Here is a 14,402-nt window from a genome sequence, read left to right as displayed (position 1 = left end):
AGGATGGTCGCCAAGATGAAACAGAAACACAGAGAAAAGCAGCCTCCACCTTTGAGTAGATGAGCCTCTGGGAGGTCACTCTTATGGCCATAGCCCCTGACGTGGACTGGTAAGTCTAGGGGTGAGGGACAAAGTAAGAGGAAACGCAGGCAGGTTCTGGAGTGGACAAGAAGTCTAAATTACACTGGAGAACATGAACAGGGAACACAACCAAAGGCGAGGGCAGGGTTAGAACCCGAGGCCTTGCCGCCACGTGAAGAGCGTGAACTCCGTCTGACAGGTAGCAGGACATCATAAAAGAGGTTAGACAAAGGAAAACCATCAACAACTAAAAAGATCAGTTTAGAAAATAATCAGTGGAGCCAGACACGGTGGCTCACACCTGTAATCCCAAAACTTTGGAAGGCCAAGGCAGGAGGATGGCTTAGGCCCAGGAGTTCAATACCAGCCTGGTCAACATGGCAAGACTCCATCGCTACAAAAAAAAAAAAAAAAAACTTAAAAATTATCTGGGTGTAGTAGCACATGCCTGTGGTCCCGCTACTTGGGGGGCTAAGGTGGGAGGATCGCTTGAGCCCGGAGGTTGAGACTGCATTAAGCTATGATCACACCACTGCATTCTAGCCTGGGCAACAGAGCAAGACCCTGTCTCAAAAAGAAACCTAAAAAAAAAAAATAAGAATCAGCAGTACTGTAAGAATGAAACTGAGAAGGCGGAAGAATCACGAGATAAGCTCGGGTGGGCCGAGGAGCCAGGCGGGGCTTCTCGGCTTGGATAGGAAGAGACGAGGTCGGCTGGGTGGAACCCACCAGCCACGCTGGCCACTGAGTGGACATGGGAAGCATGAGGAAACATGAGGTGCTGCTGGAGTCTGCAGCTGGTGAGGCTGAGATGACAGAGGAAGGGTCAGAGGCCAAATCTGTGGGAGACAATGCCTTTCCGAAATAACACAAATGTGAGGTGCTGAGGAAAACTCACATGAAGATACTCAGCGATGAGCAGACCTAACCGCACGGATCAGACGAAGGTCCGCGAGAAGCAACACTGGGGAGCCTGGCTCCCGGGACACAAGCTGCCCTCACAGCACTGCTTTCACTGGCTCCAAAACTTCTCATGTGTTGTGTTTCATTTTCATTGGGTTCAAAGTATTTTCTAATTGCTATTCCCCCAGAGATGAAAATATAAGGCACAGAACGGTATGAAATCTCCCAGGGAGAGAAAACAAGAGGATGGGGTTGAGAGCAGAGCATTGAGGAATGCTTACAAAGAGGGGCAAAAAGCAAAAGCCAACCTAGAGAAGGAGACGAGAATCCGAGTTGTAGAGAGGCTGCACCTCCCCGCCCTTCACAACAGTGTGTCGGGTGGGGAGCCGGGCACTCGCCCACCCAGGAACACTTCCACGCCCCCCTGGCAGCACGTGCGCTGGCCAAGAGGATGGCCTGTGCTACCTCTAGGAAGTGTCCTTAGAGAGGGGCATGCTCCAATCTTTGTTTTTCCTGCTAGCTGGAAAGCAGATGTGATGGCTGACACAGACAGCTGAAGCCATGAGGAAGAAGTCTCCATGAGAAAGGCCTGGCCCTCATTAGTGGAAGATGACACAGAGGGGTCTGAGTGCTGATGACAGGGGTGCTGCCATCTCAGCGGGGGCTACTCATGTTTAGGAAAAGCAGAAATGCACTTCTATCCTATTGCAGTCACTGCAGCCATACTATTTCCAGATCTCTGTCACGAGCAGCCACATCTGACCGTAACTACCAAAAAGGAGCAGAAATGAGAAATTCTAGGAGCCAGAGGAGGTAGGCTGGAAGCTCAGAGATGCTTGCCTCAGACAGGGCAACCAGGGCTGATGTGGGAACTCTGAGACAACTGTGTGCACATGCATGTGTGCACGCATGGAGGGGCTCCAGAAACGTAGACAAAGGCTTCCATGATCTGCTGCAGGGCGGGCACTAAACCAGATCATCTCTAAATCCCACATCTCCCATTTGTAAGATGGAGAAACTCATGCTCAGAAGGTTTTGATTACTTTCCCAAGGTCAGAATCAATCACAGGTCGGCCTCGGCCTCCTGGCTGGACCCAGCCACCTCATGCGGTTACGGTGACACACCATCAATACGGACAGGGTGGGAATGAGCACCCACTACTTTCACGGCATCATTAAGTTTAAAAGACTGTTTTGAAGTATTACAGAAATATATATTAAAAAAATAAATAACATAAATATAAATCCTATAAAAATGACAGTAAAGCCTCCCCCAGTTCTTAGCTTAAAAATTCATTTTAATGTTAAATAGAATAAAATTTTAAAAAACTTTTAATTGGTCACAGAAAACTGTTAACACAGCAACAACAATCACAATTAATAATAAAAACAAGTTTACCTCAGCAGTCAGGAGTCTTTTTGGACATCTGTTAAGTGTGGCAAAAACATTCCTAAGTCCAGTCTCTAGTTGTGCCAGCAACAATATGGCACAGTCAGCAAACCTATGAAATTGAAGGGAAAATAGGTAGAACTCCATGTTTCAAAAATAAATATTAGGCCAGGTACAGTGGCTCATGCCTGTCATCTCAGCATTTTAGGGAATTCAAGGCAGGAGGATCGCTTGAGGCCAGGGGTTCAAGACCAGCCAGGGACACCCCATCTCTACAGAAAATTTAGAAATTAGCAAGGTGTGGTGGCACATGCCTGTAGCCCTAGCTACCTGGAAGGCTGAGGCAGCAGGAATGTGTAAACCCAGGAGTTAAAGGCTGGAGTGAGCTATGACTGTGCCACTACACTCCAGCTTGAGTGAGTGACAGAGTAAAACTGTCTCTAAGTAAAAAAGCAAAAAACAAAAATAATATTGACACCAACATCACAGTAACTGCTGCAGTCTAGATATCAAAGGCAAAGAGAAGTGATAATACTTGCTAATACAAGAAACAAAAAGCAGCAGCTGGGCACAGTGGCTCAGGCCTATAGTCCTAGCACTTAGGGAGGCTGAGGCAGGTAGACTACATGAGGCTAAGAGTTCGAGACCAGCCTGGCCAATATGACGAAACCCTGTCTCTACTAAAAATACAAAAATCAGCCGGGTGTGGTGGTGCATGCCTGTAGTTCCAGTTGCTCGGGAGGCTGAGGCACGAGAATCGCTTAAACCTAGGAGGCGGAGGATGCAATGAACTGAGATCACATCATTGCACTCCAGCCTGGGTGACACAGTGAGACTTTGTGTCCAAAAAAAAAAAAAAAAAAAAAAGCCCCCACACACAGAAACCCGGTTTCATCTACTAGTGATTTTAAAAACATTTTCCAGTGTTTTCATGTTTGATGAACCATTTTTAGTAGCTTCTATAGAATAAAACATCATCATCAAAGAACTTTCTAACTCATTTCATTGCTTCTAAAAAATACTGAGGCTAGGTGCAGTAGCTCTCTCCTGTAATCCCAGCACTTTGGGAGGCTGAGGCAGGAGGATCACTTGAGCCCAGGAGTTCAAGATCAGCCTGGGCAATGGAATAAGACCTCATCTCTAGCAAAAGTACAAAATTAGCCAGCATGGTAATACACACTTACAGTCCTAGCTACTCAGGAGGCTGAGGTGGGAGGACCGCATGAGTCCAGGAGCTCAAGCCTACAGTGAGCTGAGATAGTTCCGTTGCCCTTCAGCCTGGGGGACGGAGTGAGATCTAGTCTTAAAAAGAAAAAACAAAAATGCAAATACTAGGATTTCAGTGGATTCTCAAAGTATAAAAATGAATGAATAGGGTAATATCCTTTAAAGAACTAAAGACCAGCTCACTAGACCTTCCGGTGGCTACCATACATGTGTTTGCTCCTGAGGAAACAGAAAAAGAATGTAAGGAAAAAGCTGGCTTGTCTTTGTTTCATAATTCTGGACATGTTTCACTCATTCTAAGAATTCCGGAAAATATTAAAAAGTGGATCCTGAAAAATAATTCTATCAACTGCCAAAAGGCTGACACACAATGTTTAAGATATAATCACAGGCTGTCCTTTAAGTGACTCTATGAAGGTGTTTTATTTTCAGGTCTGCTCAAGTCAGTCCAGCTTCTCTTCACTTCTACTCCAACAGCAAAAAGCATCAAAAGTGAACGGCGTCAAGAAAGACTGACCTCCAGCCACTGAAAACCACCGTGCCACGCACCCTTCAATTACCTTTGTGACCTGAACTTGATCAGTGCAACTTCCCAATATGGTAACATGATTTTTAATATAAAAGCAGATTTTGTCATCACTTCTTCTAGTACTGAAAGCACCTCATAAGTAATATCTGCAAAATAACAAACAGTTTTAAACACAATCAAATTAATAAAATGAAAAACGATGGGAACATACTGAGCTAGTGATGCCAATGAGTCAATCACTTTAGGTGGTTGAACTGTAACCACTGCTGCAGCAGACTCATCAAAGAGTAGGGTCGCCCTGACCAAGAGCCCGAGGTGCAGACGACCCTCGGAAAGGAGGGCATGTGCATCTCTTCAGTGATTCAGGCAACAGCTCAGGGTGGACCAACTGAGTACAATGAAGTAAAATACATTTTCAAAAGGTATAAAAGACCCTTGATACTACAAGCACTTCTGGCATAACGATCATGAGTACAAAGACACCAGAGGTGAAAGGAGGAGAAAATATACGTCCTACCACAGCCTGAGGCCACTATTGTGCATAGCACATCTGAGGAAGAAAGAGCTGGACTCACACAGCTGCAACTCTATGACCCCACAGCAACCCTGGGGCATGGTGGGAGGAGACATGGCTTCGGGTAGCAAAATGTAGGAGGTTCTTCAAGCAACTCTGAAAGCCATCTGACCACTGAAGAATAACTACTTCACCCCAACTCAAGAGTACACACCTCAATGCTGTTTACTGACTTTGCAAATATCTATGCAAAACTACATTAAGGAAAAAATGTGCAATGTAGTACTTACCAGGAAAAATAACCAAATCCTCTAGGTTTTTAAGAGTTATGAAAGAGCGATGTGTCAATGTAAGTTTAGTGTTTTGAAGGTAACTCTTCAGTAACTGACCCAATCCTACCGTTAACAGTATCATCATTGAACAGTATCTAGGGGAAATACGATAGATCTGTTACAAAAATGTACTCAGTCATACCTATAAAAAGCTTCACTGTGAAAAATACAAATTTAAAATTAAGAAAGCAAAGCACCATTAAATTTCATAGAACTGGCCGAGCATGTGGCTCATGCCTGTAATCCCAGCACTTTGGGAGGCTGAGGCAGGCAGATCACTTGAGCTCAGGAGTCTGAGACCAGTCTGGGCAATAAGGTGAAACCCTATCTCCACAAAAAATACAAAAAAGTTAAGTGGGAATAGTGGCACGTGCCTCTACTTCCAGCTACTCAGGGGGCTGAGGCGGGTGGATTGCTTGAGCCCGGGAGGAAGAGGTTGCAATGAGCTGAGAATACAGCACCGCACTCCAGCCTGGGTGACAGGGCAAAATTCTAGCTCAAAAAAAAAAAAAAAATGCACACAATTCTATAGATGTAGGAATTAAGTTGTGCAATTGTTGTGAGGCACAGTAACATCAGAGAAACTCTGATGAAGACCCTCATGAAACCTCAGGGTCTTCCACCCACCTGAGACGTGAATGGCATAACATCCTTCTGGTGCCACCTCTGAATTGCCTTTGGGATGTAAGTCACTGAAACCATAACCCTGTCATCACTCTAGTGACTACATCAGTAATATTCAATTTTATCTTCAAAATCCTATCTCGGGTCTGGCGCGGTGGCTCACGCCTGTAATCCAAGCACTTTGGAGGCCAAGGCGGGCGGATCACCTGAGGTCGTGAGTTCAAGACCAGCCTGACCAACATGGTGAAACCTCGTCTTTAAAAAAACAAACAAAAAAAATCCTATCTCAAAACTCACTCATCTTTCACGAAATACATATTTCCTTCTTGTGAAATTCAAAACTTAAAAGACTCTTTGGTAGATCCAAAAAAGGAAGAACATTTCTTCACTTGCAACTTACTTTGGAGGAATTTCTTCAGGTGATGCAAACCCATGCCATAAGATGTTACGCAGGTTGAGACCACACGGAGAGCCAACGAAGACTTTTAGCACATTCATCTAATCCAGTTAAGGACAGCAAATCATTACATAGTTAATTATTATTGAATAAAACAATATAATATGAAGATGATGTTTGTGTTCTTCTTTTTAACTGACAGAGCCAATAGTTTTGGCTAGTAAGTAGCAGTAATAATAATAAAACCAACATTTATTGACTGCTTAATATGTGCCAGACACATTTTATATATGTTCATCAACTCATCCTAAGAATAACCTATGAAGAAGGTACTACCATTATCCCCAGCATGCAGGTGAAAAAAATACAAGCATAGAAAGGTGAAATCGAAGTCTCAAAGGTGACAAAATCAATATGGGGATAAGATCTGACCCGGGCTATCCTGCGTTAATAAAGTGCTTCAAATGTGCCTAGTATCTAAATAAAGTGCAAGAAGATAATGATATAAGCAGAAAGTTATCATTGTATTAAGCAGCATGCAGTTGTGTGGTTCAACAGAAACACTAGGGCAAATGATGGCAGCATGGCTCCAGGCTTGAACCTCCACCTCCCAGCTGTCTGACTTGAAGCCTATCACGGACCCACTCCACCATCTACCTACAGAGTGAGGAAGACACCAAACCAGGGGTCCTACTTAATTGACTGCAATCATGCCATTCCCAGGGAAGTGCTTTGGGTTTGAGGCACCATACTTACAAGAAACTCAGAAAAAAATAGAAGATATTCAAAGACTGAAAGAACTTAAAGCCACGTCATAGGAGGAAGAATGGTTGAGCCTCCAGAAGACGCGAGAAAGAAGTGAACACTGTTCATGCATGTGAAGATGCTGCTGAGAAGGGAATATGGATGCATTCTGAACTTCCCTCAGCAGGGAGACCCAAAACCAGCAGGTGGAAATGATCAAGAGCAGGTTCTACTCAAAGTAGGAACACTGAACAAGCAATTCTTCTATGCAACCTCAGGAGATCTTTTTGCTCTACCATTAATTTGTGAAATACTCATGGTTCACACCATCTGGTCAATCAGATGTATAAATGCCAGTGACCGAGTAAAAGTACCTGGTGGCTGAAGTGGCCACAAGTGGGCAGAAGGCCAGTCACATGCAGGCAAGTACCGAAGAACAATCAAAGAAACAAAATGTGTTTAAGAATTCAGTGTAACAAGAGGTTTGTACTTCTTATGTTCACTCCTGGCTTTCCACAGAAGAAAACGATCTTTCAGCTGACAAGAAGTAAGGATCCACAGCAAAGAATGCAAAAGCTCCATTGAAGATAGATTTCTTTACTCCAAAAATCATCTAGTGGCTCCCTGACCTGGCAAGCACGGCTTCCACACAAGTCTCTCCTGGGTTTCTTCATCTTGACCCTGCCTCACTCAGTTGCCTAAAGGTTATTCATTAGTCTTAAGTCTCTTGATCATGTGCCCTTTAGGAGATTTTAATATAGTATGTAACTGTATTATTTTTTAATATCTGATTTTTTTCCACTCTAAGTTTAAATGGTTGCAAAAAGCATAATTTCATGTTAAAAATTTCAAATAAAACTGTATTATCACTCATTTAAAGAGTTAAAGTTGTATTCTGGATTTGGTATTATAGTTATTAATATGTAATTGATTGAGGTAACATGCTTCACATTGACCCTGTGGTGCCCCAGAGTTATTCACACTCAGGATAGGAAAGCTTTCTACATGCTGGAGGAGGGGTGATTTTGAAAGGGAAGGTGGGAAGGGAGAATATGCTTGAATCACTGATACATTCTTTTTCCTAAAGCATCATCAGTTTGGGAAGAAAAAAAGCACAGCATATGTGAATTGCTGTTTTGCACTTACTTCATCATATGGTTTGGCTGTATCCCCACCCAAGTCTCAACTTGAATTCTATCTTCCAAAATTCTCCCACGTTGTGGGAGGGACCCGGGGGAAGTATTTGAATCATGGGGCCTGGTCTTTCCTGTGCTATTCTCAGAATAGTGAATAAGTCTCATGAGATCTGATGGGTTTATCAGGGGATTCCTCTTTCGCTTCTTGCTGCCGCCATGTAAGAAGTGCCTTTCTCCTTCTGCCATGATTCTGAGACCCCCACAAGTCATGTGGAACTGTAAGGCCAATTAAACCTCTTTCTCTTCCCAGAATCAGGTATGTCTTTATCAGCAGCATGAAAACAGACTAATATACTCCACGAGTTTAGATGCACAAGCTTACCACAGACTGCCCAAAGATTTGAGCAAGCTCTTTGGATGCAAGTAGATCTCTTAAAAGAAAGGGGCATTCTTTCCCAATTAGTAAAAATACCTAAAATTCAAACAAAAATTGTGTAACAATTGCATTATGAGCCAATAAACATTAAAAACATTATCCATGAAGCAACTGTTTGTACAAATGAGGGGAGAAAAATATTAACACCAATCCTTTGATTTCATAATCATTCAAAAGGCAAATATTAAAAATTCATACCAAATGATTTTATCTTAGAGGAAAATAAGAAATCTGAGGGCAACTGTAAAATAGTTTAATGTTCATTCAGACACTTTAATGGGCCAATAATGAAAGAGATCTCACACTTACATCACCCAAGGCACGTTCTAGACATGATGTCAGTTTCATCAAGCTAAGAGAAATAGCAGGAGATTGTAGACTTTTCAAGGCATCAAATATCTCAGGAAATAACTGTTTAGAATAAAACACATATTAGGATGTGCCATCTAAAACTATTTATCAAAGTAACAATATTATTTATTGAAATTCAAACCTCTAAAGATTTCAACTGTCATATTTTAGTTATTTTCAGGGGATAAGTAAGCATTTTCTGTATAATTATATTGCCTAAAGAATCCATAAAAATATTTTAATAGCTAAAGAATTCCTTGAAAGTTATTTAAATGTTTATTGGAAGCAACAAATCTGGTATAATTTAAGTGGAAAACTCAAGCATTTCGACCTCATCTTTTTCTCCTTTTGATTTGGCTGAGTCCTCAAACAGATACACACAAGGCTGCTCACCTGTCACTTAAAAATGCTAGTACAAGGCGGATGCGATGATTCCTTCACTCCAAATTCAAAGCAGAATTAGACTTGTTATAGTTACTGCTTTACTGTGGTCATTTAGTGTGAAAAACTGACCATAAAAACATACCAGAACAGAATTTGGGGTTGGGCCCCAAATTACCCATACTCCCTTCAATTCCTCATAACAAACCAAGTATCCCTGCTCTGGTCTCCAGGCCCCATTGTCTTAGATGTCTTAGAACACCTCAGTACCTCTCCACAGGGCTTCTTATTCTGGAGTGGGCAATTTTTCTTCTGTCCCTGGATGAGCACCAGGTGCCAAGTGTTAGCTCTCCAACCCCTAATCCTGTGATAATGAATTCCTGTGTTCCAAGGGATGTTTCTCAGCTCAGGCTTTGGAGACCCTGCATAATAGCCAGGGTTCTCTTGCAACCCTCAACAGTTCTTCACAGTTGGAGGGCCTGGGGATGAAGGAGGCCCCTTTAAAATTGGCAAATAATAAGTCCTCTAAGTAGTATTTGCACAGTTTTTTATTTCTAAAGGTTGTTCAAAAGCCAAACCTGTGGAAAAGTTGTCCACTGGAACCACGGTGCATATTGAATTTCAAACTGCCCCTTGGTCAGAGATAAGAAATGTGAATGGACAGCTTCACACACAGGGCCCAGCAGCCTCACACTTCCCCAGTAATCCAGACCCTGGTCTTAAAGGATAAGAAAACACATTTTAGCACCATAGCTTCATATCATGTGATATAAAACATCTATATCATCAAAGAAGAAAATGCTTTAAGAATAAAACTTCCACAAAGTCAGCCATCAGTTTACCACTGAACATATGATAAGCTTTTTATGTTGTTGGAAATAAATCATATAATGCTTATCAGATTATAAAAGAAAAATATACTATCAGTAGAGAATCTGGAAAACACAAAAAGTTTCAAACAAGAAAAAACGATTTTTGTCAATGTCTTTACCTGTACATAAATATACAGGAAACCAGGCTCACATTGTATATACAATTTTGTAACCTGATTTTTTTAAAGTTCAACCAGGCTCACTCTGTATACACAATTTTGTAACCTGGTTTTTTTTAACATTATTAGACTGAGATTTCTTATGACAATGAATTATTTTAAAACATATTTATAATACAAAGTTTTTGTTGCTTTAATTTTTTTATATGAAGCTTCTGTTGTTTTAGTTTTTTTTTTTTTTTTTTTAAATAAGTTAGAGATTAACCATCCACTTGGTTAATGATCAATAAATAGCAAAGGGTGGCCAAGCATGGCGGCTCACGCCTGTAATCCCAGCACTTTGGGAGGCGAAGGCTGGCAGATCACCTGAGGTCAGGAGTTTGAGACCAGCCTGGTCAACAGAGTGAAACTCCATCTGTACTAAAAATGCTGGGCGTGGTGGCAGGCGCCTGTAATCCCAGTTCCTCAGGAGGCTGAGGCAGGAAAACGGCTTGAACCTGGGATGCAGAGGTTGTAGTGAGCCAGGATCACCCCATTACACTCCAGCCTGGGGAACAAGAGCAAGACTTCGTCTCAAATGAATGAATGAATGAATGAATGAAATAGCAAAGGGCAAATACAAATACACGCCTTCCTGTTTTTTTCCCCCCACTTAGCTCAGAGATTTCGGTATCAGATGAGCCTCCTCATTCTTTTCTACCACTGCATAATATTCCATCATATGCATTTATGATAATTTACTGAACCAAATCCCTACTGCTTGATGTTTGGCTGTTTATTTATTAAAGGATAACCTTGTACAAACACACTTTCATATCTGTATCTGTCTTAAAGATTCCTGAAAATGGACTGCTAGGCCAGAGTATGTTCATTCGTAATTTTTATAACTATTATTAAATTTCCCCACCCATATTTCTAAAGTGTGCAAGAATGCCTAGAAGACATTTAAAATAACTGTATAATCTATTACTGGTCATTTTATACCCTTAATTCATATGACTCCTATGAAAAATCATCTCAAGGCCCTGAGATCTACATCATCAACAGCCCACCGGCCCCTCTCTGCCTCCTGACACCACTTCTGTAGAGGTGGTTTTCTTAGCCTAGCTTTCCATTTTTTTTTTTTTTTTTCCTAGCTTTCCATGAATTTTTCCACGCTTCTCTGGCCTCATCTCCTCTCTTTTCACATTAATTCCTTTTCTCCTTGGAGTCAGGCCTATATTATAACATTCTCTAATAAAAGGAAGCAATGGTCAGAAAGGGGAATTTTACAGGTCAAGACATTTTCAGTAGAACAGTTACAAAAGTTTGGAGTACAAAGACAGCACAAACCTGACTCTGTGTAGCTCACACAGTCTGTGATTGTTTTCCAGCACACCTCACCATTCTGAGTTACAATGCTATTGATGTCACAATTTTCTCTGAGTTCAAACCCAAGATTACAAATTATATCATACACTGAGGGAGAAAGACATGTGGTAATAGGGGCCCCTATTAATACCTAAAAAAAAAAAAGGCACTGATTAACAGAAAGAAAACTAGAGTATTATATATTTAAATCACAAGAAAGCTCTCTTAAGAACTGAATGAACTCAGGTGTAGTTACTATTAACATGCTTTCTGGATATCATGAGAGCTGTATGATTACAACATTGTGATTAAATATTAAAGATATGTACATAAATGCTCTCAAATATGAGAAAGGTTTAAAGAGTTAAAATTATCAATCATAATATTTGCAGACTGCTCTGCCTATGCGGTAGCCATTCTTTATTCCCTGACTTTCTTAATTAAACTTGCTTTCACTTTACTCTTTTTTTTTTTTTTTTTTTTGAGACAGAGTTTCGCTCTTGTTACCCAGGCTGGAGTGCAATGGCGCGATCTCGGCTCACTGCAACCTCCGCCTCCTGGGTTCAGGCAATTCTCCTGCCTCAGCCTCCTGAGTAGCTGGGATTACAGGCACGCGCCACCATGCCCAGCTAATTTTTTGTGTTTTTAGTAGAGATGGGGTTTCACCATGTTGACCAGGATGGTCTCGATCTCTTGACCTCGTGATCCACCCACCTCGGCCTCCCAAAGTGCTGGGATTACAGGCTTGAGCCACCGCGCCCGGCCTCACTTTACTCTTAATTAAACTTGCTTTCACTTTACTTTTAAAAACAAAAAACAGAAAAAGATATGAGTTCGGAGAAGCTCAGTGTGTTTTATGAACAGGGCATTATTCCTCTCAGCATTCCTTCACTATCCCAGAGTTATCAAAATAAGCAATGTTTTAAAAGGGGAATGGAAGAGCAGAAATCAAGCATAATGAAAAAGAAGCAAAAAAAAAAAAAAAGAAAAAGAAAAAAATACCTCAATCCCTCTGACTCCCTAAATGGTGTTGAAGAAAACCACAATGTCATCACAAAACACGCCTCTTTGATATACTAAAAAAAAATCTGAGCTGAAGACAAAAGGCAGCAAATGAAGGAAAAGCTCTCTCTATCCTCCCGGTCTTCTGCCCAAAGACAGGATATAAATTCTTTACTGGAGGTAACTTTAGACTCTTAACAGACCAGAGAAGGCGCCAGAGGAATCTAGACAATTCTCACTCCATGAGTTTCCAAACATGTATCTACCTTCCCAGTTTCCTGCCCTTGGAAGCCTAAAACTGTTTCCTGTGTCATTTCTCTGCAAATCTATAGTTCTTTGTTGAAGATGGTATACAAATGTAGTCCTAAGCCACCATTTCAAGTTACCTTTCATGGAGGTTTATCCCTTGTGACGTGCACTCTGTGCATTAATAAACTTTTTTCTTGTTAACCTTTCTTTTGTTAAAGGTGTCACTCTGAACTAAGATGAGCAGAGGCAAAGTTTAGCCTCCTCTGCCATGTAAAAATTAGCAAGCCGTACTGGTTTTCCAAAATTTTCCACTAATTTTGGAGAATTAAATAAAATCAAAATCCTCATAATTATCCCACATGATACTAAGACCATCGTATAAACCTGCAAAGAAGTCAAATTTAGGATCTAAAGCTGAACCGAGGCTTTTATTTTGGCGTTTCGAGTTAAGGGGTGACTGTGCTGTGACAGTCACCATTAACTCTGGGCAGCCTCCTAACCTGGAAACTGATCAGTTTCAGTTCCGTTGTCCTGCTCATTATCAGTTACCCTGTTTGCTCTTCCCGTTCCCCAGATGCTGCACTTTCCACTGTCAGCCCTGGTTTTCTAACAATCCCAGCAGGCCCTAACAGTTAAGGCATCACTGAAGAAATGGGCATTAACTATCTGTTGATTGTCTGTGGCGATTGTTGCCTGCAATTAGGCCCTATGGGGCTAGAACTGTGAAGACCACACTGGGCTGGTGCTTTGGAGCTAGACTTAAATTTGAATCATTCCTCGGCCTCTGACTACCTCGTGCCTTGGAAAAGTTACTTAACATATCTGAGTCTCAGTTCTAACTGAAATAAAACGGTGCCAAACTGCATCTAACAGGGCTGCAGTAATGAGATAACACAGGAAAAGCCTGTAGCACATGGTACTCAAAAATGGTAGTAATCGTTATCATTATTTTGGAGACGGGGTCTCGCTGTCGCCCAGACAGCGGTGCAGTGGCGCGATCTCAGCTCACTGCAGCCTCCACCTCCCCGGCTAAAGTGATCCTTCTGCCTCAGCCTCCCGAGATGCCGGGACTACAGACGCCACCACGCCCGGCTCCGCTGTCGTTACTGCCGATGATAGGTGTTTGATATTTAATTGCCTCAGGGAGGAAAAAAAATTAAATATTATGAGGCAACCACATACAACCAGATCTCCTGACACGAGGTCGGTGAAGCAGTCGTGCTGAGTTTTATACTGTTACTCAAACGGTCTAAAAGCGATGAACACAAATTTACTGTCAGGCAGTGGCTAGGAAACTGCGCTTCTAGGAACGAGGCCACGGTCAGGTGAGAGCCCGGCCTGCGGCCCCCGCGCCACCGCGCACAGCCCTCCCACACAGTCCGCCGCGTTTCAGCTCAGGGCCAGGGGGCGACAGACACACCGAGCCCGGCACAGGGAGGCCGGCAGGGTCCGCCCGGCGTCTAGGGCTGAGAGCCCGATACCGCCGCACAGACCGGGGCCGCGACGTCCCCGCGCGGGGCCGCCAGCCACCGCAGGCGCGTGCTCGCCCACCCACTCCAGGTCGCCGAGCACCACGCAGCCTGGCGTGGACTCCCCGCCCAGACCCGGGGCTACCGAGCCCGGCACCCGCCCTACCTCCATAACTTCCGGCGCCGCGCTGAGGCGCGCGTGAATGACGCAGGCGCCTGCCCGTCGCGTCTGCAGGCGTCTTGGCGCCCCGGCGGGCACTTCCGGCCGCAAGAGGCGCAGTGCTGGACGCCCGGTC

At 42.9% G+C, this 14,402-nt stretch overlaps 1 protein-coding gene across 1 annotated transcript in view; it reads right to left on the bottom strand.

The window, feature by feature from the left end:
• ERMARD (ER membrane associated RNA degradation) overlaps positions 1 to 14,291 on the bottom strand; it is a 31,958-nt gene extending 17,667 nt beyond the window's left edge. Inside the window, exons 1-9 of the mRNA XM_012465926.3 lie at positions 14,273 to 14,291; positions 11,369 to 11,537; positions 9,624 to 9,763; positions 8,623 to 8,724; positions 8,260 to 8,349; positions 6,001 to 6,098; positions 4,935 to 5,071; positions 4,162 to 4,276; positions 2,384 to 2,486 (exon numbers count right to left, since the gene is read on the bottom strand). Of these exons, the coding sequence (XP_012321349.2) occupies positions 2,384 to 2,486; positions 4,162 to 4,276; positions 4,935 to 5,071; positions 6,001 to 6,098; positions 8,260 to 8,349; positions 8,623 to 8,724; positions 9,624 to 9,763; positions 11,369 to 11,537; positions 14,273 to 14,278 (960 nt within the window). The 5' untranslated portion in view covers positions 14,279 to 14,291. The remainder of the gene's footprint in view (positions 1 to 2,383; positions 2,487 to 4,161; positions 4,277 to 4,934; positions 5,072 to 6,000; positions 6,099 to 8,259; positions 8,350 to 8,622; positions 8,725 to 9,623; positions 9,764 to 11,368; positions 11,538 to 14,272) is intronic.
• Between the last annotated feature and the right edge of the window lie 111 nt (positions 14,292 to 14,402).

Source organism: Aotus nancymaae, unplaced genomic scaffold, assembly GCF_030222135.1.
Source record: "Aotus nancymaae isolate 86718 unplaced genomic scaffold, 86718_ANA_hifiasm-v0.15.2.pri h1tg000034l, whole genome shotgun sequence".
Lineage (NCBI taxonomy): Eukaryota > Metazoa > Chordata > Mammalia > Primates > Aotidae > Aotus > Aotus nancymaae.
Note: the sequence above shows the minus strand (reverse complement) of the source record. Positions and strands in the feature narration are given on the sequence as shown.